At 54.9% G+C, this 27,443-nt stretch overlaps 3 protein-coding genes and 1 long non-coding RNA gene across 14 annotated transcripts in view; 1 reads left to right on the top strand and 3 right to left on the bottom strand.

Moving 5' to 3' along the window:
• Window positions 1-6,401, bottom strand: part of CUL9 (cullin 9) — a 31,682-nt gene extending 25,281 nt beyond the window's left edge. For 2 of the 5 annotated variants that reach the window (XM_085575829.1, XM_085575831.1), the window contains exon 1: window positions 31-297. The gene's annotated coding sequence lies outside the window, so the exon portion shown is untranslated. Of the gene's footprint in view, window positions 1-15; window positions 336-6,382 lie in introns of those variants that run through there. The other 3 variants (XM_085575830.1, XM_085575834.1, XM_085575833.1) reach the window with 3 other exon arrangements.
• SRF (serum response factor) lies at window positions 3,281-17,557 on the bottom strand. Of its 2 annotated transcripts, XM_085575875.1 has the most exons (8): window positions 17,099-17,557; window positions 15,511-15,777; window positions 10,124-10,382; window positions 9,607-9,786; window positions 7,870-7,989; window positions 6,988-7,179; window positions 6,383-6,459; window positions 3,281-6,122 (listed from the first exon to the last, which is right to left on the bottom strand). In XM_085575875.1, exons 1-8 carry the CDS (start codon window positions 17,540-17,542, stop codon window positions 6,027-6,029), a joined length of 1,635 nt encoding a protein of 544 aa, XP_085432001.1. In that variant the 5' UTR covers window positions 17,543-17,557; the 3' UTR covers window positions 3,281-6,026. The 2 variants fall into 2 exon arrangements, with proteins under 2 accessions (XP_085432001.1, XP_021392695.3); XM_021537020.4 differs by lacking the exon at window positions 9,607-9,786.
• On the top strand, window positions 17,416-23,583 carry LOC146768024 (uncharacterized). Its single transcript, XR_014953968.1, has 2 exons — window positions 17,416-19,361; window positions 19,473-23,583. It is a non-coding gene; the product is annotated as an uncharacterized LOC146768024 (long non-coding RNA).
• Window positions 23,087-27,443, bottom strand: part of PTK7 (protein tyrosine kinase 7 (inactive)) — a 34,629-nt gene continuing 30,272 nt past the window's right edge. For all 6 annotated transcript variants that reach the window (XM_085575837.1, XM_077781919.2, XM_085575835.1 and 3 more), the window contains 6 exons: window positions 25,642-25,797; window positions 25,230-25,462; window positions 24,626-24,706; window positions 24,394-24,545; window positions 24,141-24,319; window positions 23,087-23,922 (listed from right to left, as the gene is read on the bottom strand). In XM_085575837.1, the coding sequence (XP_085431963.1) occupies window positions 23,762-23,922; window positions 24,141-24,319; window positions 24,394-24,545; window positions 24,626-24,706; window positions 25,230-25,462; window positions 25,642-25,797 (962 nt within the window). In that variant the 3' untranslated portion in view covers window positions 23,087-23,761. The remainder of the gene's footprint in view (window positions 23,923-24,140; window positions 24,320-24,393; window positions 24,546-24,625; window positions 24,707-25,229; window positions 25,463-25,641; window positions 25,798-27,443) is intronic.

The raw sequence follows: 27,443 nt of genomic DNA, 5'->3' as shown, positions 1-27,443 counted from the left end.
AAGAATTGCTTTCCTTAAATGAGTTCGTACAGTGCACAGACACAGAGGACAGCTCGCAGCGACGCGCCTCGGTCCTGGCGCCGCGGAACACACGGGCTTTGCTCCGGGCCGTCCCGGACACCCCGGCGAGCCGCGCCCGTGTGCCGGCCCTTCGCTCACCGCTGTCCCGCTGCCCTCGGAGCCACGGCGAGCCGGGCAGGGCCCAGCCCCGGCAGGCGGGGAGCCGGCTCAGCCCCGAGGGGGAGAAGGAAGCGGCCCTGGAGGCGCCGTCCGACCCTGCCCGCGGCTCCAGCGGCCCCGGCGCCACCGGGAGGCGCCGGAAGCAGCGCGCGGCTTCCGCGCCCCCTACGGGAGGCGGCGAGGGACAGGGGAATGGCGGGAGCCGCGCGTCCCGCGCCCGCGCGCCGCCGAGTCCCCGCCGAGTCCCCGCCGTGTCCCCGCCGAGTCCCCGCCGTCCCTCAGAATCCCGGGATGGGACAGGTCGGAAGAGACCGCCGTGGGTCATCGGCTCCAACCCCCCTGCTCAAGCAGGGTCATCGCAGAGCACATGGCACAGGATAGCGTCCAAATGGTTCTTGACCATCCCCAGTGACAACCTCTCTGGGCAATCTGCTCGGGCGCTGCACGGGGAAGTTCTTCCTCATGTTCAGGTGGAGCTTCCTGAGCCTCAGCTCCTGCCCCATTGTCCCACTGCCCTTGTCCCATTGCCCAGCCCTGCCGAGCTGAGCCTGGCCATGCTCTGGCCCCTCCCTGCAGGCACTGACAGACATTGATGAGGTTCTCTCAGTGTCTCTTCTCCAGGCTGAGCAGGCCCAGCTCCCCCAGCCTCTCCTCAGAACTGAGGTGCTCCAGTCCCTTCATCATCTGTGTCACCCTCTGCTGGACCCTCTCCAGGAGCTCCACGTTTCTCTTGTCCTGAGGATCTCAGAACTGGGCACAGCACTCCAGACTGGCCTCACCAGGGCTGAGTAGAGTGGCAGGATCACCTCCCTGACCTGCTGGCAATGCAGTTCCCAGTGCACCCCAGGATTCCATTGGGAATGTGCCACAGGAGCTCTGCTGGCTGCCCCACAGGGTCCCTCAGGACAGCTCATGGCTCCCAAAGGGTTTCCAGGCCTGAGCTGGCACCCGGGCCTGTCTGTGGCCATGAGTCACAAAGCTGCTGTTCCCCCACACCAGAAATGGTGGTGAGCGGCGGAAAAAGATGAAAGATTGGAATATCTTCTGATTCCCCTGGCTGATGTTAGAAACCAGAACAAATGGAAGTTGCAAGCTGAAGAAGGCATCTGCTAGAGCGAGCTGCTTTTTGGTAAGGTGGCAATGTTATGCTGTGTGTTGGTACCATTTCTCTGGTGATTAATTGTAGCAGGATGTGTGGCAGGAAAGCTAAAAGCATGTCATGTCAGCACTAATATTATTACTGCAAATGCACCATTAATCAAGAATTACAGTGTAGCAATGTCAGGCCTCTGGCCCTGGGGTGCTTCCAGCCCTGCACCCACCCTCATCCACCCTGTTGGCTTCAGTGACAGCTGCGCTGGCTCCAGGCAGGTTTGGGGCTCTGAGACTGCCCTGTTCTCAGTGTTGCTGCAGAGCCAGTTGAAGCCAGCTGCACACAAGTTTGGCCTGCTTCCAGCTCCTTTCCAGCTCTGGTGTTACACTGATATGAAATGGCCATACCATAAAATCTAAATTCTTATCCTGTGCCCACACTTCCCTTCCTTGGGATACAAGTTTCTATCAGTCTGATAAGATTTGTTTTAAATTATAAACAGTCATTAAAATCACCAGCTAACTGGATGAGTATTTGCTTTTTTATTTGATCCTGGAGTAACTTGTATGTGCCCAACCTAATTTCTACCCTCAGTACTAATGAAATGGATTAGACAATTTCCACATTTTACAATAGCAGTCAGCAATTAATCCAAACAATATAATTGCAATTAATTATAGGCTGGATAAAACAGTGAAATGCTACATCAGTTTGTGGAGACCATCCTCTAAATCTGTGGCACCATTGGTGGATTGTAAAGGTTTATGTTTCCAAGCTACACTCTTGATTCCCCCATTAGTACATGTGATTATACATTATATGATTATACATGTTGATAATTTCTTTCAAGAATCCCATGGATGCTCTTGAAATCTCTGTTTTCAATTAAGATGTCATTTTCCTTCCCTGTTCACTACCAAGACATCCTTGTTTTCTGTGAGAGGTTTTCTGTGGTATTCACACAGCCTGTTTATGTCTTTGCTCTGATGGCCTCCATGCTTAGTAAGTCATTTATCCTAAAAACAAAGATATATATGTATTTGTGGTATCTTGCTCCATGGTGTATAAGTGACACACAAGCCCCTGTGCACAGGTGATGTGGGATTGCTTGTGCTGAAAGAGTGGTTGTGGTGTTGAACCACAAGCCACACCTGTGTAGGCACAGGGCTAAAAGTGAGGTTGTACTGTAAGAGGCACCTCACCTCCTAATGGGGAAAGAGCCATTTCAGACAGCTTTTGCTCCTAAGTACTTTCTGCACAATCCTCTTCCCTCCTGAGGTATTTTCTCCCAACTGCATACTTTTATCAGTGCCAAGCTTTCCTCACACTACACTGGCATCTGCTCCAGGATCTGATGCTATGGAGTGGCCAGTAGTTGCTTTTTTAGCTGGCATACTCTGGCCCCAGCAGCCCTGATGATTGCAATAAGCCTCTCTCTTTGCTTTTATTTATACCTTTGGACACTTTGCTGAGCCTCCATGTGTCCTTGATCTGGCTTCTAGGCCTCTGACTAAGTGATGTCTCTCCAGACTGGATTTTGAATATTGCCTTATCATCTCATAGCAGTTTTCTGCAGGGAATTTAAGTCTCCCTGTTCCTCCCGATTAACACACATGAATTACAACAACTCCTTTTCAAAATACCTCGTTCCTCCTCATTGCTGGTTTTTACTTCTCTTGACTGACACCATTCCCTGCTCACCAGGGAGATTGTTCCAGAGCTTTCAGGAAAGAGCCTTCACTGCCCTTCTGTCAGGCACTGGCCCTCTCTGGCCCACACATTAGGCTGAGATTCCAGAGGATAAGTCCAGGTGGTCAGGAATAACCTGTGCAGGAGGCAGTATGGATAGAAACTTTTGCAAAGAGCCCCTCTTTGCCACGTCATGCTCAGATAGCTCCCCATCCTCCTCAGAACACAAGCAGGTGCAGGAATCTGCCCCAATCCCCATTTGTTTGCCCTAAGGCGTGTGTCATCCCCTGCTGCAAAGCATGGTCAAGATCCCAAATCTGTGCACAAAATGATAACATTTATTGAAAGAGTAAATTTTTTTTAATACAAAAGAAAGCTCTGTACATAGTACTGTGATTACTTCCACATCCTTCCAGAAACACAACCCTGGAAACTGGAGGGAAAAAAAAATAATCCCACACACACTTATGCTTACACACACACACACACACGCGCGCGCGCACGCACACACCCCCCTCAAACCAGCAAAATGAACTAAAAATGTCACCACACAATAAATGCCATTTCATCCCTGATACACAAGTGTTCTTACAAGTCTGCACTTAAATAAAATACACCATTAGCGTTTAACCAGCAGTTGCCTTTGGGGAGCCAGGGAGGGGATGCAGTCACACACCCTGTAGCAGCAGGGGCTCTCCTGCCGTTCTGGCCCAACAGCTCTGCTCCATAGTGCCAGCAGAAGCAAAGCAGAGCAAAGCCAGGCCACAGTGATGTGCTGGGGCAAAGGACAATGCAAACTCTGATCCCACACTTCTCCCTGGATGAACTCCTAGGTACCTACATGGTTTTGGAAGCATCATGGAACAGTTTTCCTACACTGAGCCATGGGAAATGGCTCAACACTCCCACATGCTCTGAGCTGCAGGGTTTGCATCCCTCTTAGAGCAAGAATTCTAAGTGGAGGCAGCATGCAACATCACCCTCACCAGATGGGCCACTCCCCACAAGCCCTTCACAGGCTGCTAACAGATCAAGGGCTGAAAGGCTCTTCTGGGAACTCTGCACAGGGAGCTTGGAGGAGACCTGTCCCCATCTGTGTGCTGCAGAATGGCAGTAAAGGGGAACTACAGCCCAGACTGTCACCCAGGAGTTCAGGAGATGCTGCCTGCACAGCAAGCAGGGAGAACAGGGATTAGCCACTGCTGGTCACTCACCACAGGGAGGAGTGGGGACACCCATATCCCTTAGGCAGTCACAGGCAGCACTGCTCGGTGCCAAGAGCAGTGACAGAACAGCTCTAGCTCCTTGGATCAGAAGTGAACAGGGCAGTCATCAGAAAACCCAGCCCACCTCTGGCTCCTGGGCACACTGCAAACTGCCTGCTTCTGAGGAATGGGTTTACCACTTCCAGAGACCAACCACTGCTGGTCTTCACTTGCCTTCTGCCCATTAAGCCCAAAATTATGGGTATGAAGTCCTCATTACAGGTAAGTAGGAAACAAGCATCCCACTCAGTTCAGCTTGATCCCTGGCACATGCTGGTGGATGGAGAGTGCAGCTTAAACGCTAATGCTGAGGGAACATGTCCAAGGTTACAATACAAACTCAAAAGCAAGGCCCCTTTCCTGCCTCCATGCCCGCCCACCCACCCCTCTCCCATCCCCCTGGTACAAACCCCATTAAAACTGTACAGGAGCCAAACTTTTATTCCTTAAAGAATTACATAAATACTGAGTTTAACACTTAGAAAAATAAAGTAATTTTCTTTTTTTTCTTTTTTTTTTCTCTCCAAGGCTTCTTTTGTCTTTAACTTAAAAAAAAAAAAAGTTACAGTAGCTGCTTCTTCTCCTAAGGATTCAGCAGCTTCTCTCACTTGCTCACTCTCCCTCCAGGGACAGGGCTAGGTAGCAGAGCCATTCACAGCAATTCCCATGCAGGACCAAGCATGCCCCAGCCCTCCTCCCCCAGCCTTGCTGAGCCTGTACAGGCATCACAGCAGCTCCCCCACAGCCCAGGATGGCCTGCACATCACCCTGGTGCTCAGAGGACAGCCTGCCACCTGCCTAGCAGCTCAGTGCCCCATGGGCTCTTCCCTTTGACATTTGAGGTGTTTCTCCACCTTGCATTGGACACAGAAATTTAGAAAGCGCTGGCTGGAGCCACAGGGGGATGTAGGAAAGATCCAGCCATGTTCCCCTGGGTGTATGGAGTCCAGAAGCAGTGCGAGGGCTGAGAGTGTGGGGCTGAGCAGACCACAGGGCCCCTGAGGAGCTCTCCAGGGCATCTTTGTGTTCCTGGGCATCCATCTCACCACCTCACCTGTGCAAGGGCAGCCAGTGGGGCAGGGCCAGTCAGGCTGAAAGTCTGCCAGGCAGCCCAGCGAGGAGGCACTGAGGGCAGAGGGCTTACTGTAGTGCATACGAGGAGGACAGGGCCATGTGCCACCGGCAGTGCCCTGCCCTCTGGGGAGAGGGCATGCAGGCCCAGAGATGCACATGCAAGCTGGCCCCTCTCTTGGGTCCAGAGCCCAGGGTGAGTTGCTGCGGCCAGGACCTGTCACCCCACAAAGGCACATTGCTGAGGCCAGCAGCACAGCCACAACCCACTCTGCTCCAAGCTGCACCTGCACGATGGCTCCAGGTCTAAGCTGAGCCCCACGCAGAGTAAACACTCATGGGCAAGGTGACTCAGAGCACCCAGAAGGAGCCAGAGCCTCCAGGTGGGAATGGCCTGCAGTATTTATTTACAGGGCAGAGCAATCCTCCCCTCAAAAGACAAATTTCTTTGGCTGGCGTGAGACAAGCACAGCTATTGCAGCATCCAAATGCCCCAAAGCCCTGCACGGCCCCAGCACAGCTCCACCCCGGGTGGGTCCTGCAGCCCCACGCGCATGCCTGTGTGTGTGGGGGTGGGTGAGTGCGTGTGTGTGTGTGTGCATGTGTGGATGAAGGAAACGTGAAAAGGCAACAATAAATAACTGGTGCAGTCTGTACGAGAAGGAGTTGCTGCCAGCCCCAACACTGGCACGACAAGCCAGAAACAGAAGGCCGGCAGCAGAGGCCTCTCAGTCACTCTTGACGCTGTGTGAGGTGTCCAAGTTGACCACCTGCAGCTCCGTCAGGCTGCTGCCACTGCTGCTCTGCTGCCCGATGACAGCCATCTAGAGAGAGAAGGGAGGAGGAACCACTGGGGGACAGCACGCCCTGAGACCATGTGTGCTAGCAGCCAGGGGGCAACGTCCTTCCCAGCACCGGTCCAAGGAGGACAACACTCCCTCACCCAAGGGTGGGTAGCACAGAGCGCATTCCCAGACCCAGGGACTGATCCTACCCAGCCAGGTCCACCCAGACACACAAAGGATGTGCAGACAGAAGAGCGAGAATAAGCCCTGAACACCTGCAAGTACTTCTCTGTGCCTACCTGGTGAAGCTGGACAGCTGAGACAGGGATCTGAACCGTGCCTGATGGGGCTGTCAGGAACACTTGGGGGACACCACCTGCCACAGAGAGAAGCACAAATGACACTGTCCCTTAAGAAGTACTCCCCCATGGATTCTTTCTTTGAGCTCTGTGGAGCTACTCAAGGACAAAGGTGCCTCATTGCATACATGGAGACATTCCAGAAGAAAGCCACATGCAATAGTTTTCCAAATGCTGGGAGAAGCAGGCACAAGGCCTCAATCCAAGTCTTGCCCACATGGCTTCATGCTACTTTGCCCCATCAGGCAAGCACATATCCTCTCCCGAGCCTCCTGGCTCCCTCTGCTGCCAGCCCACATGCTGCTCTCATCCCAGAGACCCTCACCCTCCTTTGTACCCATCAACAGCTCATGTAATCCTTTGCACAAGAGAATGGCGAGGCTTAAAAACGCACATTGAGCATCGCCCTTGCCAGGTCTTTGTGCGGCCACCAGGACTGCTGGGAAGAAAACCCTTTGTGATCAGCATGCAGCATAAATACAGGATGAGGAAAACCAGGATGTCAGTGCACTCTCAGGAAGCACTGACCTGGACAGCTGCCTTACCCTGATCCTGGACCTGGCCGTGGGACACCTGCATCGCTGAGGGCGCCTGTGGGAAAGCGTTGAGCACCGCGAGCCCGCCGTCGGCCAGGCCGGAGGTGGGCGCGTACATCACCGCGTGCGGGCTGGGGTACATCATGTGGCCGCCCACGGTGGTTGGCACAGACGACGTCATGATGGTTGCAGGGAGGGTCACTGCCACCGGGACAGACCACACGTGAGCACACAAAAGGAACCTGCCACGCTCACCTACCAGCTCAGCACCTCCACCACAGCCACCCCAGGAATGCTGTCTGAAGCACAGTGCATGGAGATACCCACCTCTGTCTTCCAAGCTCTCAGGTAAACAAGCAGGAGAGCTCAAACCTCTCCTTTCGTGAGTATGAAGGGGCAGGAAAACACGGTAGCCAAACATCCCAGAACTAAATTCAACCTGTATCTCAATTCCCCAGTGAAACTTTAATAGAGCTGTTGAACTAGATTCAGCCTGCATCCAGGCACCTGAACTCAGATTTTGCTGACAAAGAGATGGCTTCTGCATAGACAGTAGAAGTCTCAAGCAGATGTGAACTGATGCCCTGTGCTAGAGGCAATTCTGAACCCTCTGAGAACTCAGCATCCTGTTCCCAGATCTGTGCTGCAAGTGAGAGCAGCTGATGTATCTGAAGAGGCTCTGAAATCTCCTATAAGGTGCCTTATGCCCAGCATAGGATACAGTGACTACACTGTAACCTGTGCAGGATACAGGACCTGGCCTGGGAAACTGTCAGAAAGCCTTGGATAGAGCTGAAGAAGGAAACTGGCCAGGGAGCAGGTGTGAGGCGTGTTGGTGTGGGTTGTTTTCAGCAGAGGTTAGGAAGGCAGACAGAAGGCGGGTACCGATACCTGTTCCGCTGGAGGAGGTCTGGGTAAGGTCAGTGCTGCTGTCACTAGAGGGAGACGTTTGCTGCGGTGCCTGGTGCACCTGGATTGCCTGGACTGGAACCTGCTGAGCCATGGTACCACCTGGGGAGAGAGAGGAGCCTGTCAGCCTGCGGCTCCACAGGGACACAGGCACGCTGGGCCATGTGGAAGCCCTGCAGTCCTTCTGTGGCTGCACACAGCTCCACAGCACCACTCGGTGCTGCACCAGGGGAGGCTACACAGCAGCAGTGTGTGGCAGAAAGCAGAGATCAAAACCTGTTCATTTCCTGGCATGTGGGCCAAGAAGGGGTTAACTGGCCTACAAAGCTCCAAGAATGAAGAAAAGGCCACAACACCTTTTGCCCAACTCCCAGCCATGGTTTAAGAATATCCAAGATCCTCCTTGCCATTCCTGGCTCCACCAAGACACAGAACAGATGCTGGGAGGAGAGGGGCCAGCCTTTCCTCCCCAGAGGGAAGCCAGTTCTGCAAGGATCACCTTGCTGCACTGAGTGGAACCACAAGAGCCCAAATGCCTACATCAGCTGGGCTCTGCTGCCTTCACACTCTGGAGCCCAGCTCCCTCTTCCACATGGCACTCAGGGTGCAGCTCTCGCCCCTCTTGTGACCTTAAGGACATCACAGTGCCCTACAGAGGGATTAGAGAACAGCTGGTCTCAAGGTGTGCATCCCAGAGGTGCAGGCCACACGGCCTCTGTCCCAGACCACTCTCTGCAAAGCACTTCAGATCGAGAAACACAGCTTGGCACAGAAAGGTCTCCTAAGGCGGAGGTCTTGCCTCCAGAGGGAAGAGCAAGGGATGCCAGAGAGCAAGAATCACTGGCCAGCTTTCTCAGACTGGGTATTTCCCCACACATCACACCCCAGAGACACACATCACTTATTCTCCTCCTCCAGATCATGAGGAAAATTCAGCTCCCTTGAATGGGAGCCTGCTGTCAGCCCAGGCCCCCAGGAGCCTTAAGCATTCCAAGAAAGCACAGGAGTTGCCAGAGTCATGGACTTGGGCACAAACAGGCAGGACACGAGAAATACTGTGTCACTCAGCGCTGGTCCTCAGATGATGGATACCACCTCAAAGGAGAGCCCTGCCCTACTCTGAAACTCCATCCAGAACATGTCCAGCCAAAAAACAAAACACCTGGAGAGACTTAACTCAGAACAAGAAGAAATTCCTACAAAGGGAAGTGCATACAAGGTAGCAGAGCAGCACCATTACTCTGCCCTGGGTCTCCCCTAACCTATCCTCTGCATTGTGGTTCAGTGTCTGACTGCAGATAGAAACAGAGAAGCAAGGGCAGCTGCTCACAGCCAAATGCCATCAGTCAATAAACCACTGGGCACCTCAGGCCCTGTGCTATCCCTCCATCAGTTCTAGCAGTACAGTTCATCCTCAGCATAGCTGCACTAGGGACCTGCCTCTACTGCCTTTGCTAGCCACAGGCTACGCCCTGGGGCATGAGACTGAAAATCTGCTGCTTCCTCCGAGTCTGCATCCCCCAGGACACTGCTCCTGCTTATGTCAAGCATTTTCTGTCCTATCTTCCCATCTCTCCCCAGCAGCCACAGCCAGGGTTCCTTGTGCTCTGCCTCCTCTGTGCTCCCAGAGTCAGGGGTGAGCTCTGTAGCCAGGCCCAGGACCCCAGAGACACCTCAATCCCCCCATCTCTAGCAAGAGGAGGAGAAGCGAGTGCTGACCTGTCAGCGACACAATATGCCCTCCAGCTCTGGCAGGGAAGTGGAAGACTGTCTGTTGTGCCTGCTGCAGCGGTCCAGCTGTACCCGTGACCAGCTGGCCCTGCTGGCTGGAAAGAGCCAGGGAGTGCGGCTGTAACTGAGTGAGAGGAATGGTAGGGGTCCCCGGAGAAAGGGAAGCACCTGCCAAAAGGAGGGAGAAAGAAAGGCTTTGTCACCACCAGCTCTTTTCACTCCCTCCAGGCTTCTCGGTGCTGCCCTGGGGTCCCAGCTCAGCTCCCTGCCACCTCCCAGCAGCATGGCCAGCTTGTAGCACTCTAAAGAAACAGTCACTACATGACCCTTCTCCGGCCACTGGCCTGGCTGGGTTTGAGCACGGAATCACAGCCGGGCTCACCTTACAGCAGCAACCACTCTGCTTCCCTTCTGCCACTAGGTCTCCTCTCCCCTGGAGAGAACAGCAACACACTCCAGGTGCAGGCATGGACAGACAGAGTCTTCAGTCCCTAAAGGCACTGACCTGACATGAGGGTGAAGCCAGTGGGTATCGGCATGAGGCCCCCAGACGTCACTGCACTGGCTCCAGTAGTCTTCAGCACTGTCCCGTTGGCACTGGTGACGGCATTGGGGCTGATGCTGGCAGACACTGGCGCCAGGTAATTAGTGATGGGGAATGACGGGCCACTGCTGACCTGCATGGAGGTCGAGGTGGTCGGGGCTGTCTGGATGGACGTTGTTCCCGGCAGGTTGGTGACAGTGAATGCGGGTTTCAGGGCGTCCTGCAAAAGGAGAGATTGTGACAGCTCGGACCAGCCCATGAGACATCTGCCCATGAGACCAAACCAGGCTCTGTAGGTTGCATCATCCCTTTGCCAAACCATACCCCTCACAGCCTGCTGCCAGCACATGGAGCAGAGCCAGGGGAGCAGAGAAAAGCTGCTTGCACAAACATGAGGAGGGCTGAAGAGAGCTCCACATAAACTTTGGATGCTGGCCCAGGGCCACAGAGGTCCCCTGAGAGCCTTCCCTACAACACACTAGGGGACAAAGCAACTGTTCCACTCCCCAGGAGTCACCAAAATGTCTAAGAGAATAGCCTCTTTTTGGCACACACCAGGGAAAAGCAACCCTTGCAGGGACAAACATAAAGGCATAGAGTCTCCTGTCAGAAACACACACCACTTCCATTAAGGCAGGAAACACACGATCAAGAGCAAGCTGAAAACTTGCTCTTAAAAGCAGTTGTACACTGGAAGTGACAGGGGAGAGGTGTCTAGAGGCAAACCTGGACACTAGGGAGGCCCAAACCCAGCCCTGACAGCAGCTTTGGCAAGCCCTGGGAGATGCCTCCACACACCTCCTGAAGCAGAGGCTAGGAGAACCTGACCATAGGAAACACCTATCTGCCAATCCACTGGCAGGAGATGGGCATGAGGCAAATGCTTCTGAAGGACCCCACGTGTTCACTACAGCCAGCATGGTCCTGCAAGGAATGTCAGAGCTCCATGCCTGTCCAAGGACAGCATTGCCAGAGGAGCTCAGCACCAGGAAAAGGGCTCTGTGCTGGGCAAACACTGGACTGAGAGACTGGCATCCCAGGTGTGGGAACAAGGGAGGAACGTGTGTGCCAAGCTGAGGTAACACTTTAGTTTCCACAGCCACAAAGCATTTGACTGGATGTGCCTTGGATCTCCAGGAACCAACCAAGCCCAGCATGACTCCTGCTGCCTCTGGCAGTCACACGTCACCTAACTTCCCTCCATCCCCCAAACCCCCTTTGGAATAGCCAGGGTGCCCATGACTCCTCTCCTGTCCTTCTCACCTGGCCAAGAGCACACTGAGAATGCACTGCTTCACCCAAGCCCATGTCACAGACCACAGGCGACCTGCTGTCCCCGTGCCCTGACACAGCTGCCAGCACGCCTGGGAAGAGTTAAGGCTGCCACACTCCCACCCCTCCCACTGCAGCTGGTGGGCCCAGCTCTCCCACGTGCTAAGCCTTGTTCCCAGCTTGTCAAGCTGCCAGGAGCAAGGAATTCACAGCTCAACGAAGAGCTAAAAAAGGGAAGGCAGCCCATTTTGGACAGGGGGATCCAATCCCAGGCACTCACTTGTGCCCCAGGGCCCGGGGAGGGAGGAGAGCAACACCCCTCTGCCTTGGCACTGCAGTCCCTGAAGTCCAAATTAGCAGAGGCACGTGATAACAGAGCAAAGCCCAACAGAGGCACTTTCCATTAGCTCAACCACAAACTCCTGCCATCCCACATGGGACATGGGAGGCTGTGGGTGCCCTCCCCACGTGGGTGACAGGGCAGAGCTCCCCAGCCCACTAGGGAGCCAGAGCAGAGTTGGGCAGGACAGGTGCTGCTCCCAGTTGGAAAAGCCATGGTTCCTCATGCCCAGCTATAGCTCTAGAGTAGTATACCCATGAGATAAAACCCCCAACCAGACAGGGCATTTAGCACCCAGTCAACTCCATACTCCCCGGCCTGGACAAGGCATCCCAGAAAGTTCACAGCACTCTACTCAGGGAGAATCTCAGGGAGATTCTCAGGGCTCCCTAGAAGCACAAGGGCAAATCTCAGTAGAAACCAAAGGCGTTTGGGAGAGATGCTGTGGCAACAGACTTGAATCATGCACAGCCCACCTCTGTCCCCCCTATTCTGACCCTGTTGAGACTCAGATTCCTCCCATTTTATTGTGCTTCTCTTGGGCTGCAGCAACAGCTCCCAATACAGAAAGAGAGCTGGGAGAGACTCTGGGATTGGACATCCATTGCCATCTCCTCATGAGTGTCTGGGATGCCTCAGTGATCCCCTGGGCACCTTGGCTCTTCCCAGCACCCTGCAAAGCCCAGACCACATGCATGAGGCAAGTCACAGGTCACTTAAGCACACATCACCCAAGGGGCCATGGACAGCAGCCCTGAAAGCTCTTCCCTTCCTGACCCAGCTGCACATCCATTCCAGCTCAGTGCAAACCTCAGTGTCTGCAGAAGCAGCACACAGCAGAGTTGCAGTACAGCAACAGGTGTCTGCCCAGACCCTCACCACTGCTTTGCAGCATGAGTGGGTCACAGCATACAGACCAGGCCAGCTGATGCCCATCCTGGACCACAGCAGGGTCTTGAGGACAGAAACGATCCCACTCCACAGCTTTTAGGGACTGCCTGAGGCAATGCTGTTCAGCATGGCCCAGACCTCCTAGACAGAATTATTACACAGGTATAGCAGGACAACAGGCCTCAGAGGTACATGGGAAATCCCAATTTGGTTTCCAACACCTGGTCTGTGTTCCAGATGTGGCAGAAAGTCTCACGTTTTCCCATTCCATAGAGATGACCAGATCAGGGCTACTCCCATGCTCTCACCCCAGTCTAGAGCCTCTGAGCTCCTTCCAAAATATCCTTTCCCACACAAGCACACCCAGGAGACTGCATGCAGGCAGTGTCCTTTGGGGCCTGCAAAAGATGAAAGAGGTATCATCATGAGGATACAGCTACTGTCTCAAAAGTACAGCAAGCCCCAATCCCAGCACCAACCACAGCAGGGAGTTTGGGTCTGGCACAGTAGGAGGATTTCAGAGCTGCTGCTGGTGTAGCACAGAGGAATAACCAGCAGGCTGCTGACTGCAGGTGACAGCCCGCTGAGTTGTTCTCCCCACTATGCTGCAGCACTGAACACAAGCAGGTTTTGTCCATACAGAGATCTGGGAAGCAGAGTTCACACAAGAAGGCCCAGAAGGGAGTCTTTTGGAGCATCCTGCATGGCTAGACCTGACAGTCCAGGCACATCTCCTGCCACCTCCTCCAGTGAGGCACCAGTAACCCAGCCTTGTGCACCACACACCCCTCAGCAAGCACCAGCCACCCAGCAAGGTCCATCCACAGGCTCCTTTCATCCTCAGAGGACTTCTTGATCTATCTGAATTGAGCTGGTCTCTGCCCAACCACCACCAGGCTTCCAGGCCTGCAGAAGGCACAACAGGATAGCCCTTGTCCCAAGCCCCAGGGCTTGCCATGACAGGAACTCTCAGCCAGCCAGGGGTGGATTTAGTAAGAATGTCAAGCAGAAGACAGGGCCACAGGGCTCCTCCAACCTCTCATCAAATGCTGGCTGTGGCCACAAAGCACCCCACACTAAGCATTAGCGCTGGGATGGAGCTTTCAGGGTTGCATCAGACAGTGAGAATGGAGAAGTTGTGTTAAGAAGGTCTCTGCAGAGTAACTGCACCCCAAGGGCACAGTTCCCCTGGGGCCAACCAGCAGTACTTCGAGGAAGAGTGCAAAGGGATATGATGTGGTCAGGTCTCATGCCAAAGACAGGTAATTTGTCTCATTACGAAATGCCCACAGGACTTGCCTTTTCATCCAGGAGAAGCCCAGGAGGCACAAGTCCTTACAAAGGACTTGTACAAGGGCCAGGACCAGGATACCTTACACAGGCTGCACAAGGGAGAGATTGCTGGTGTTAGAAGGCTTCTTTGCCTACTGCATAGGGCTGGCACAGCTTACACTAGCAACGAGGGAAGATATGACAGACTGAAACAGCCAGGACTGCTGCTGGGATCCCATCAGCAGGAGCCATTCTAAAGGACTGTTAAAGGCTACAGCAAAGAGACTCCACAAAGTGGTGGGCCAAAGCCACACTTTGGCCCACCACAGCTCCTCTGCCTGCAGAGATCTCTGGGGCTGCTGATGAGTCTCAGGGCTCAGCAGCAATAAGCCTTTGCTTGGTGCAGCACTGCACATATGTCGGGAAGTGGACATTAAGGAACAGGGGGTACCCAGCAGCACCATGACCAGAGCTGTTATGCTGTCATAAAAACAGGCACCTAAATACCCCAGCAGCCCCAGACATTTTGGGCATATTTCAGGGCTGCACTCAGTACCTTTGCAATTACAGCAGAGGTTTCCAGGTTCTGTCTGCTTAATATCTAGAGGCTACTGCACAGCAACAATGTTGTGGCTTGAGCATGGACAGCTGGAGGGCTCCTATGACAAGGACAATGGAAGAACACTTTTGCAGCAAGCCTAGTACCCATGACACCAGCACAGGTACAGCAGGGCTGTTCTAATTCCCAGCACCCAGCAGAGCTGCACACAGGCCTGGGAAGCTGTGGCAGAGCCCTAAATTCAGCATGCCATCCCACCTGTCTTGCACCATAAAATTTCCTGCCTCCCATCTCCAAGTACCTATGGATCTGAGCATCAGCCTGCAAAGGAAGTGGCAGGGATGTGGGACACAGCTCTGAGGAACAGCGCCAGGGAGTGCAGAGACAAGAAGGGGCCCTTCCAGCAGAAAAGCTGACTCTGCCCAACCGTGCACCCACAGCCAGGCCACCCTGGGCAAAAGGCCACAAGTAACACGGGCAGGCAGGGGCCAGCGTCTGCAGGGACAACAGGCAGGGAGCAGAAATGGTCTGTCCAGCCAAATGTTTCCATTCCCCATGTCCTCCCTGCCCCCTTCCAAAACAGCACCAAAGCAAGAGACAGCTGCAGCTTATAAGGAATGTGAGGGGCCCTGCCAGGGACTCTGGCGAGGGAAACCAGGCCTTATAAGGCCATGGAGGCAGAATCAAATTTTTATCAATGAGTGTGAGAGCAAGGAGACGCCTGGGGAGAGATAACAGTGCTGAAAGCTGGCCAGGGGGGTGGGCTGGGCCAGTGGGGAGCCATGCTGCAAGGGCCAGGACCAGGATACCTGCCACGCGCTTCCCTCCCTCTTTCAATCACTGCTGCTATCAGCCACGGAGCCAGCCAGCACAGAGATGTCATGACACAAGCTCGCTGCAGTCGCAGCAAAAGGGGATTCATCCTCAGCTCCCAATACTGCTATTTAAAGAGGGCTGGGGATGATCAGGGCTCCCAGCACAGCCCACACCTCCCTGAGTGCCCAGGAACATTACCTTGGTCTCCCCGCTGCTGTCCGACTCGGACACCTGGTAGGTGAGGTCCGTCTCCTCAAAACCAGTGGCACTCATGCGCTGGTCAGTGGTGGGGTCCGAGCGTGGGGGCGAGTCCGGGGAATTGAGGCATGTTTGGATCAACGCCTTCCCCGTCTCGCTGGTGATCATGGGCTGCAGCTTTCGTGTGGCAAACGTGTACACATGGCCCGTCTCGCTGGCCACCAACAGCAGGACTTGAGTGCCAGTTAGCGTGGAGAGCTCATAGGCCTGCCAGCAGGACAAGGAAGAACAAGGAGTCACAGGTGACAGGGACAACAGACAGTGCAGAACAAAAGTCTCTGCATGTCCCCACGTTCCCACAATGGCTTTCTTTCTCCTCACACCAGCTTCAGCTCCCTGCCACCCCGGAGGAACTGTGGCCTCTAAAACCAACTGGCTCCCTACAGACTGAACTGCCCCGTGCTGTGCTCCCATCCCCTTTAGCACACCCCTAGGGGATGTGCCTGCCCAGACACCATGGATAGAGTGCTCCCCTCAGTACAGAAGTCTGATAACACTGGAACACAGGATTGTCTCCATTCTGGAAATCCCACTAGCTTCTCCAGACATGTCTGGATGCCTCCCTCACCTCACCTCTCAGTGATGTTACTTGGCACACGTCTCTGCTACCTCATTCCCCTCACCAACACCCCATCCAAGCTCCGACCCAGATTCTCCTCTCAGGCTCCAGAACTCTGAGCACAGCTGCACCCAAACAGCCCTGCAGTAAGGTCACTATGCCCCAGGTGAATACCTGTGGACTAGGAGGTACACTCTTCATATGCTATCACTGCACACTCAATGGTCTCACACAAGCTTCTACAGACAGGATGGCCTCATTCCACATCCCGTAGTCCTGTACCTCCGGGATGTGCCCCAGCAGTAACTTGCACCCATTCCTACCTTCCCAGAGTGCATGATACCCAGCTGAGCTGCTATGCAGCACTACCCAGTTGTTCAAAAGATGCTATAAGCATCACCAGGGATACAAATCCGCCAGCAGCACCCAAAATCCCCCAGGTTTCTAATCTGTCTTTGCACACCGGGAACCACGGATAGCACTCTGGACCGGCCGAAGCAGGCAGTCCTGCCGGGGACAGGGCAGGACAGTCCAGCTGTGCCACCAAACATTCGGCGTTTTGGTGGTGGCTCACAGCGAGGGGCCCCGAGGGCACCGGTCAGCTCTAGCCCGAGGCTGGACGCTGCACCGGGATGGGCCTCCCGGGACACATCACACGCCTGGGGACCGCCAAGCAAACAGACATCCCCCGGCCCCGGGGGCTCCCGCTGCCGGTCGCCCGGCTCCCTGCCCGCAGCTCCGCCGGGGGCTCCCGCGCAGCCCCCCGGAAGGGGCTGGTGCCCAGCCGCCTCCCCGTCCCGCGGGCGGGGAAGCCGCCGCCGTTTCCGGGCACAGCCCGCTGGCCTGCTCGGCGCTCGGACCCGGCCGGGACTCCCACGGACATGTGGGTGCCGGCCAGCATCCCCGCCCGGGCCGGGCCGGGCCGGGCCGGGCCGCCCCCCCGCGCCGGCCGGAGTCGCGGGGCCGCACCTTCTTCATGATGCCGGTTTTCCTCTTGCTGAAGGTTGTGTAGCGCCGCAGCTTGTTGTCGATGAACTCCATCTTGATCTTCACCCGGCCCCGCGTCTTCTTCCCGGGCTTGGCGCCGCTCACGGCCCCGCCGCCCCCGCCGCCGCTGTAGGCGGCCGCCGCCGCCGCTCCCGCCGCGGGCCCCGCCGCCGCTGCCGCCGCCGCCGCCTCGGCCAGGCCACGCTTCACGCCGCGCCGCTCGCCGCCCAGCTCCTCCTCCTCGGCCGACTCCGAGTCGCCCTCGCTGCCGCTGTACAGCGCCTCCCGCTTTAGGCAGCCCCCGGGCGCCCCCGCCGCCGCCCCGCCGCCGTTCGCCCCACGCGGCACCGGCGACCGGCCCAGCCCCGAGCCGCGGGCCAGCGCGGCGGCGGCGCCGTTCCCGGCCCCGGCCTGGCTCGGCAACATCGCGGCGGCGAGCGCGGGTCGGGTCGGGCCGGGTCAGGCCGGCCCCGCCATGTCCCCGCCGCGCTCCGCGCTCACGGCCCCGCTCCGCCGCCGCCCCCGCCGCGCCGCGCCGCCCCCATATAAAGCGATACAATGTTGCCTTTTATGGCGAAGGCGCTCCTTATATGGGGCGAGACGGCGCCCCGTCGGGAAGCGTCACCCCATTGGCTGGCGGCCGCCGAGCGCCGGAGCCCATTGGCCGTCGGTTGGCGTTTGATTTGCATACGGTCGGACCGCGCTCGCGTCACGCCCGGGTTGGAACACGCAGGGCGGCTCTTAAAGGGACCGCGCGGCCGGCCCGGGGAACGCGGCGCTCGGGCCGGGGCTGCGGCGGGGCGGGGACGGGACAGACCGCGGGCTGCGAGCGAGCTGGGACATCCCGCTGTCAGCCCTGCCTCGGGCCCCTTCCCACCGCCAGCTCCGGGCACGCGGGTCCTCGCAGGGGACACACCACGTGGCTCAAAGATTGCGTGCCTCGCCAGCCTCAGGATCCAGCCAGGAGCGGCTCCGCGCCACCGCGCCTGACTGCCAGCGATGCCACCAGCTGTTGCTCCAGGCAACTCCGCACCCCGGCTGCTGTCACAGCCCGCAAGGGAAAACTTGCCATCCATTTGTCTCCGGTGGCTGCAGTGGCACCGAGAGGGTGTGGGGGACACGTGGGTGCCCAGGGGCATGCAGGGCACAGGACTGAAGCAGATATGTCCAAAACACGCATTGCTGAGGCACGGGCTGATGACTACCTAGCAGAAAAAATATCTCCCGTTTAACAGGATGGGCCGCAGATACCTTCAAGCCCGCAGAAGGCGAGGCTGGGGTTCTGTACCACCGCCATCCACGGGTGGGACAGAGCACCTGTACAGGCGGGAAGGGGCTGGTCTCACCCTGGCTCATGCCCATCCTGGCTCTGCACATCAGATGGCTCTGAGCATTTTGGCACAAGTCACATCCTCTGTGCAGGTGTGACCCAGCACCTCCAGAGCAAAGGGACAACCGTGTGCAAGGCACACTGCGTGCGGGTCAGCAAAATTGTGAGAGGAATAGCACAGCCCCAGAGCTCCAAACTGTGAGAACAGAGAATTCTTAGTTGAGAAAAAGGGTCCTCCCACATGCTGTGCTGCAAACAAGAACTGCAACCCAGGGCAAGACCCCACTTCTGGAAGCAGCAGTCCTGCCACAGACCCATTTTGTCTCCCGGGCACCCCATGGAGGATTGTGCAGCTCGCACAAGCCCTTTCCATATCTGCCTCACCACTCAGAGGACACACACGCTCAGCACCAGCCCTCACAGCTGTCCCCCACAGCCCAGGCCAACCTCCTACAGAGCAAGGGAGTAACTGCAAACCCAGACACCCCCCTCACTGCCACCACCGCCTCCCCCTCCTCCCGCCAGCCATGCTCCTCCAGTGAGCACACATGCCATTTATAGCTCCAGCAGGGCTGCTGGAGCTCACATGCCTCCCATCACATGCCCTGGCCACCCTCCCTTCAAGCTGAGCACAAGCTACACCTGGCACAGGTGAGACCAAGGCCTCGCCATGTCCTGCCAGGCTGAGAAAGGGTCAGCAGGACCCTCAGCCTGGCTGGGGTCACCAGTTAGGCTGGGAACAATGAGCACATGCATCTGATAGCCACAGGCAAGGCAGTAACTGCAGGTAGCAGGATTTGGTTTTCTCTTGTTCATGGAACAGCTACACACTCCTTTCCTCCTTCTCTTCCCTGGGCCTTCCAATTGCAAGGTCTTTTGCTTCCCAAGCTGCAAAAGTGTCTACACAGGCAAAAGGTAAGATCTGGCTCATTCTGGGCTGGTTCATCCCTTCTGCTCTAGTCCTTTCCTTCCTAAGCCTCATCCTGTGGATCCTTTCCAAGATGTCTGTCCTTGTGCTCTGAACAGGCCAAGAGCTTCAGCCTACCCCAGCTTCCCAGGATGCCAATCTCTCACCAAGGCTATCAGACCCACCCTGGAGAGCCAAGCCCTGTCCCCAAGCCACCATCATCCACAGGACACAAGTTTACCAGCAGGTCCTCCCTTAACCAAACCAGCAGCCACTGACAACTGGAAGCAGCTTAAAGCAAGTTTTCAGCCTTCAAGGATTTTCTCATTTACAACCCCACATAATAAAATTCCCATTTCTAGCCCTGTTCTTATGCAGCTTTAGGGCACAGCACTTGATACTATACCTTAAAAGTCTCTTACCTGATTTCCCCCAAAGTTCCATCCAGACAAGCTGCCTGACAGCTCCACGGGAGCATGGATCCTGCTGCCAGCATGACACCCACCCTCTACCTCCCCTTTTCAATCCTTCTCTAGGCCATTGCAACAAGTGCTTCTTCACCCTTTTCCAGCTCTTCATCCATATTGCAGCTGGGTGCTGGGGTTGTGATGGTTTCCATCCTGTTCCTGATCTTCCTGCTATTGATATCCAGCTGCTTTTTCTGACTGCTGCTGAATACAGTTAGCTGCTCATTTTTTTAACAGCCAGATCTCTTCTATGAGCAGTAACAACTAGAACAGAGGTACTGTTGCACATGCAAAACTAGGTAATAGCCTTTATTAATTTTTAATTTTTTTTTTTTTTTGTTCAACACACAGGTGTAAGAATAGGGCTGCTCCCTGAGGAGTGACTCCATGTCCTCATGAACAGGTATAAACCCACAGTACATGAGCAGAGCAGCAACAGGTGTTGGTATCAGCAGCCATCCACAGAGCAAACCATGGACTAAATCCAGCATCCACTTGATTGTGAGATAGAGCCAAAATCCTGACTGGATAATAAAGCTACCACATATGCCTACAAGACAGGGCTAGAGGCAAGGCCAAAACAGGAACACCTACAAACTTGCTTAAAACAAACCTGAAAACACAGGCTTGAGCTTAAATGCAGCTCAGGAGTGTGAGGAAGTCCTAGGTGAGGCTGCTCAGGACAATTAAGACAGTTTCCAAACAAGTGCCTGACACAGCTGCAGAAGACCCAAGGGGCAGCAGAGGAAATCAGAGCAAACCAAAAAGCCCTTCCTCAAACTGCATGGCACTCACAGACCAGGGGTGCTCAAAGGGTGCAGCAGTGCAGGGAGAATTTGGATAATTTCAGGGCAAGAGCAAACATCAGGGACTGCCAGAAATGTCTGGTGGATGTCTTTGTGCTTTAGGGAGTTCTTCATTGGGACTAACACTCATCTGCTTGCTGTTCTCTTACACCGCTCTGTAATGTTCCTTTTTGGTCACAGCTGGTGGCTCTCTAGGTGGACCTGTGCTCTGATGGAGCCATCTTTCTGGCCCTGGATACCACACATGGTCTTCTGTAAGATGTTCCTTCAGTTTGGGCTGAGGCAATTGGATCCCACCTCTTCTCAACTGCCTACATGCTTTCATTCTCCTTCAGTGGCTCTGATTCCCTGCTCTGCTCCACCGCCTTTAGCTGGGACTGTATTTGCTCAGATTGCTGTTTCCAATTACTTTGGCCAACATCTCTCCCCTCCCCAATTTTTTCATGACATCACTCCCAAAAATACACAATGCCAAACCCCATCATTCTGTACTCTTTGGGTCTGGAGTTTATCCTAGCTTTGGTGGCTTTCCATTTGGGTGCTTCCCTGTAGTCACCAGGTCTTGACTGCATGGCAAACAGGCCATGGAGCTTCCAGGTTGTGTTGGGATAAAGCGGAGCCCCTAATTCTGATGCTGCTCACAGAACCAGTTCCCTGCACCCATGCTATATCCTCCCACCACACAAGATGCCTGCATGCATAGAGCTGGCAGAACGAGGGTGGTATCCCCAAAATCCTTGGCATCTCTGGTCTTTAGCCACGGCAGAGCTGAGATTCTGCTTGGCTAGGCCACCACAAGTGGCTTGGCTGCAGGAATCAGCCCACAGAGTGCAGTGTTCCTACCTGGAAGGAAGGACAGCAGGCAGGAAAGTCCACAGGAATGGAATGGATGTGAGAAGTGGAACAAAAGGACATCAAACAACAGCAAATTCACAAGACAGGTCACTTGCAAGTTGGAGAGCACGTAAGCAGCAGTGCCACAACATTCACACACTTCAGAAGGGTTGCACACACACTGGGAGGGACTGGGAGAGCAACAAGAGGGACATGAGGCTGCAAGGGGTAGAGAAGGAAAGGCACATCCTGATCCCTCTGTCCCCAACAGGTCTGTCGAGCATGCACAGTGCCACCAGCCCCACTCTGTGGCCAGGCTCTCTGGTCATGGAAGCAGCCAGGGGTCAGGGTGGCAGTCACCTGCTGCCAAGCCTATTACACCAGAGAGCACCAGGTCCAATGAACCAGACCTGGTTGTCCTCCTCTAGAGTGGGGCACAACAGCCAGCCATTGCCACAGCTGAGCTTGCCAAGAGACCTTGGCTTGGGGAGAGTCCATATCTCCCACCTGCAAGTGTTGGAAAAAGGACAAACACCTTTGATAACTGGCAGAGCAGCTGCCAGCAAAGTTACCTGCACCCAGTTTCCAAGCCTAGACCAAATCTGAGCTCAGAGCCAGCTAGCATATTCCAAGAAATGACCACTTTTCCCCCCTCCAGCATCTTCATAACCTCTTCGGGTACGAGAGATGGGAAGAGGATCCTGGACATTTCTGGTCCATCCCTGATTGAAGCAAGGCAAACTACACTGGGTAGTTCAGGACTTCTCTGGTCCAGGACTGGGTATTTCTGATGATGATGATGGAGATGCCACAGCTTCTCTAGGACTCATACCTGTATTACCCTTGAGGGGAAGCATTTCCCTTAATACCTAGAATGAATGTCACTTGTGCAGCTTATGCCCTCTACCTCCCATCAGGCCTCCTGCAAAAGCTCAGATCCATCTATATAACCCCTCAACACAGGGCTGTACAGCTAAGTGAAACTGGTCCCAGTGCTCTGGTTCCAAGGGACAAACCCATGCTGGCCTGGCTCATGTTCATCCTCTGGGGACTGGGCTTCCTGTACACCATGTGCACACCTTTCCTCTCCCAAGAAGAGCCTGCCAGGACCCTGCCATTATTCTGGGCCATAAACACAGAGGAGAGGGCTGCAGACTACATGTGGCAGCAGGATATCCCCCAGGGTCCCCATCCAGGCCTGGCCCTGTAGCATCCTGTAAGAAGCAGCAGCTGAAATCTCCTGTACAAAACCACAACCCAGTGTGGGCTGTGAAGCTGCCCCAGGCCAGAGGTAGGTGCACAAACCAAATCAATACCTGAAGTGGGTATCAACATATCCATGAGTGGTTGCTTGCTTGGAGTCTTAGGAGGGACGTTTTCTCTTGAGAGAAGACCTTGGAGAGAAACTCATGACTGCCCAGAGAGACAGTAAGTGCTGAGGGAAAGTGCTCCCTCAGAGCACACAGGGCTGGGAACAGCATCTCAGATTCACCTGAGAAGGGGGCAAAGGGGTTAAACACAGCAGACAGATGCCTGAGGAATGAGCCCCAAACCCTTCCCAGGAGCCATGTGGAAGAAAATCACTATCTGACAGCAGTATTTTACAAAGACGAAAAAAACAAAACAAAAAAAAAAGCGCCTTCTTTATTGAGAGCAGCACATAAAAACCCAACAAAACCCAACCCTTCTTGGCTGCAGTACCCTCCACTCAAGCAAACAAACTAACCCACTCTAGGCTGCATTCCAGTAACAGAAATACTATGGTAGGGAGGAGTCAGCGCTCTGGAAGAGGGAGACAGGGGCTCTGCCCAGAGTCATAAGTACAAAAAAAGGCACAGGGTAACTGGGAAAGGTAGTGAGCTCCTTCATATGCCAGGCACTTTGTGCTCCTGTTGGCTGGCCTGTCCCCATGGGGAAGGGGAAGGCAGGCATGCCTAGCACAGACGGACGGAGAGAGAGCCGGGCCAGGCCGGCAGAGATGGATGTGGCGAGCAGGGACGCCCAAGCTCTTGCCGTGGGAGGGGCAGCTGCACTCCATCCACACCAGCAGCCTAAGGGCATGAGCTGAGCAGGCAGGGGGCAGGAGGCAGCAAGGGCTGTCTTTTGGGACCCACAGGGGAGGGGAGTGGGGCTGGGGTACACTGGCTTGTGCTTTGAGTCCAGCAGCTGCTGATGCTGAGCTGCTCGCTGGCGCATTGGGGTCGGGCTCAGCAAGGGGCTGTGGGAGTGCCAGGGGCTCCCCAGGCACAGACAGACCCCTGTCCACCCCGCCACATCCTTCACCAGCAAGGGCTGGGGTGCTCAGGCTTTGCTGTCAGCTGGGCTGTCCCCAAGGGTGGTGGCAAGCTCACTGAAGGAGGGCCGGTCCTTAGGGCTGGGGGCCCAGCAGCGCTGCATCAGCTTGGCCAGGCGGGAGGGGCAGCCCTCGGGGTGCGGGAGCTTCGTCTTTCCTGACTGCAGACCTGGCATGAAAGAAAAGTCCAAAGGACCATTGGCAAGGGGTATGATCCTTTCTGGGAGATGCAACGAGACCAGCAGTTCTCCATGCAGGCTGGAGAACTCAGTTTCCCCAGCCAGACCAGTACTGTCATACAGCCTGTCTGGCCTCTTTTACCGCATCTTTACCATGTGAAAAGCAAGTGGGCTACAATTCCAGGGACAGTACAGGTACTCCACATACCTGCTAGGACCTCATCATCTGCCAGCGGAGTGTAGGGCATCTCCCCATGCGTGAAGACCTCCCACATGAGCACCCCAAAGGACCACACATCTGACTTAGTGGAGAACTCATCTTCCAGCACAGCCTCAGGTGGCATCCAGCGCAGTGGGATCCAGGCCTGGCGGAAATGGTAGTACTCGCTGCGGGCAGGACAGGCAGGCAGTGAGACTGGTGCCATTTCATCCCCTCCCATTCCCCTGTCAGGCTCCCTGACCTGTTGTACACGTCCTTGCTGAGGCTCAGGGATGAGACCTTGACCTGCCGCTGGGCGCTGACCAGGCAATTCCTGGCTGCCAAATCCCGGTGCACGAACCTGCCATTGGAGAGGTGCTCCATGCCCAGAGCCACCTGTGTGCAGAGAGACACCTGACCCCAGAGAGCTGTCAGCACTGGCTGCCCTCCTTAGGGTCCCCAGGCCCACAGCACTTCCAAAGCTGCATGGTCACCTTATGTTTGGTAGTGAGTGGCTGTGGCTTCAGAGACTCATCTTTGCTCTTGGAGATTCTCAGAAACTGCTTCAGGTCCCCCTGGGAAACAAACAGCAATTCAGAGTCAGCACCTCTACATATTGACAAGGCTCACTGGTCCCTGCAGTGCCTGGATGTGGCAGGACCACAGATCCTCATCTCCCGATCCAAGGTTCCTGTCCTCCTGGTCCCTGCCTTGTAGGGCAAGCCAGTATCTTGTTTCTGGGCTAAGATTAGGGCAAGTAGGCCTGAAATATCCAGATTTTTCATGCCCCAAATTTATTTCTCTCCTACAAACTCCAGAATCCTCACAGCCCTTAGCCATTCTGCAGCATGGAGTCCCACAGCTTAGCTTATATAGCTGAGTCCAGGACATAAACCAGAAACCAGGAGATTGTAGAGGACAAAGTCACTTCCAGGTCTTGCAAGAGACTCCCATTCCCCTTGAGACTGCTGCAGAGGCTGGGAACAGCAGTGGTCTTCTCACACCTTGGCTGCCCTGTTCTGCCACTCCATTGCCACACTTGCAGGCCCCACACCCACTGCTGCCATGTCCCTGCTCTACCACTGGCAGAGCCCTTACCAGGTCTACATACTCCAGGACCATGTAGTGTGGCTCTGCCTCGCGGCACAGCCCCAGCAGCCGCACCACGTTGGCGTGGTTCAGCTTCCCAAACATCTCTGCCTCCCGCCTGAAGTCGAGCTGCAGCTGCTCATCCCTTGTCTGCAGGCTCTTCACCAGCACCAGCGCTTCACCCTCACCATCTTCTGCACCTTTGGCCTTGGCCAGGAACACCTCACCAAACTCCCCCCTGCCTGGAAGTGTAGACAAGCACAAGGGAAGGCGATGTGCATTAGGACAGCAGGTGTGCTTGACATTCCAGGGGCTGCAGAGCCCTCTGTACCCAGCACATCCTGTTTTCTGGCTGGGACATGGGGTTTCAGCCACAGGTTTCCTGCTGGAGTGGGGACAAGGCCAGGGCAGCCCAGCATACCCAGGGTTGTGATTGTCTGCAGGTTGGAACGTGGAAAGTGCATCTTGTCAGTAGCGCTGTGGCGCTTGCTGGCCCCCGAGCTGCTGCCCAGGTTGGTCAAGGCCACTTCTTCCTGAATCTCTGCTGTCATCTGCCCATTCTGCAGCAAAGCACCGCCTGCAAGGGAAGCACAAACAGCTTCAGCATCCTGCCAGGCCACACAGTGAAAGTTATTCTAGGGCTCAACCCCTCCTGGGGCTCTGACACTCCAAGCACTCCAGCCCCAGGCAGCAAGTGGCCTGGCCTCAGTTTTTGCCCCATTTCTGGCAGCCCGGCAGCCACCCTTGAAATCAGATGCTGAGCAATGGCTTTGGTCCCAGAGCCAGCCAGCCCCATCTGGCCTTGTCCATCCCACTCAGTCATCCCCAAGCAGTGGCTACATGCAAACTACCATTGACAAAACTCTGCAGGACAGCAGCAGGAGATGGGATGGGCAAGGCAGAGGCAGAACAGATGAACACTGCTTGCTATAACCAGTCTCTTGATACCCAAGAGATTCTCAAGTCTATCTGACATCAGCTGCTGCAGTCTGATGTCCCTGATCCTTACTCGCCTCCCAGCAAGCCTTGGGAATGTCCTTGGAAGTGCTGAACCTGTAAGACCAGACCAGTCTGGATTTTAACCAGCTGGGTTAAAGCAGTGCTTCCTTGCAATCAGCCCCAGCAAGCCTTCTGCACTGGAACTTCAATAGAAATTTCCCTAGCACAAACACAAGCCAGAGAACAGGACAAAACATGATTGCCTTGAGAAAGTAAAAAACCCTGCATTTTACAGGCATCTTGTAGGGAAATGATGGCATAGATGGCAAATCTTGATTTTGAATGTGTTTACTGCTTGGATCAGACCTGGTTACTAGGAAGTGGTACTTTCCATAACATGAAGGCGGGAGCTGGAATTTAAAGCAGGGAACAACCCTGAGCTAGGGTCACACACACCTCCAGCATCACTCTGTACTACTCCATTTCATCTGCTCCTGGAATAAGCACTAGACAAACAGCCACGCAATAGGAATTTTTTAACGAAATTAAGACAACCCAGCATTAAGTAACTCCAACAGGAGTCCCATTGCATGTAGTTTCCATCACAGGCTGTTGGATCACAGTGTGTGTACGTGCCTGCTTACAATGCACATGTACAAGACAGGTACCAGCACATCCTGAGCAGGCCTGGCCACCGTGACAGGAACCATGGCTTTGTCACAAGTAGGACTGGAGCTATGAACACTGAGATATGTTGATTTAAGAGTCATGGCTACTGACAGCTGTCTGCTCTCACATGGTGGAGTAAGATTTGCAAAGATAAAAGCAAAAAACCACCACTTATCCTATAAATCAAAGCTGGATGCTCCTTGCACTTTCCCTGTTTTTACACTCATTATCAGCAGGACTGCTTGACCCTGTGCTGTCTGCACACATGACTAATCGTGTCTCAAGACCACAAGCTTGAAGCCAAGAGGATAACACAAGACGACCACTGCAACTGTGCCAAAAAAATCCTGAAAACTGCAGAGTAAGTGTGCTGCCACTGAGAGACAGCACCAGCAGGCAGAAACAAGAGACACCTTTGAGAACACATATTCGCACGTTTCATAGAGTCTGGACAAGGCACTTGGTAACAAAGGGATAGGAGGCTTCAATTATGTATCCAGCAGTCCAGAGGGGAACCAAGTGTAAGGAAGTTGCCAGCTTTGCCCACCTGCCTGCAACAGATACAGGAGCATCTCCTGGAGAAACAGACACAGCCATGCTGCCCTAGAGACACTA

Source organism: Lonchura striata, chromosome 3 (assembly GCF_050655825.1).
Source record: "Lonchura striata isolate lonStrDom1 chromosome 3, ASM5065582v1, whole genome shotgun sequence".
Lineage (NCBI taxonomy): Eukaryota > Metazoa > Chordata > Aves > Passeriformes > Estrildidae > Lonchura > Lonchura striata.
This window is presented reverse-complemented; position numbering and strand designations above follow the sequence as displayed.

Excerpts from the sequence above, each read along its gene's own strand:
- SRF (XM_085575875.1), bottom strand. The coding sequence starts at position 17,542 with ATGTTGCCGAGCCAGGCCGGGGCCGGGAACGGCGCCGCCGCCGCGCTG. Across the intron at positions 7,180-7,869 it reads GACCTCCTCCAGCGGAACAG|TGACCCTCCCTGCAACCATC; the intron begins GTATCGGTACCC and ends TCCCGGTGGCAG. Across the intron at positions 6,460-6,987 it reads CGGCCAGGTCCAGGATCAGG|GTGGTGTCCCCCAAGTGTTC; the intron begins GTAAGGCAGCTG and ends TCTCTGTGGCAG.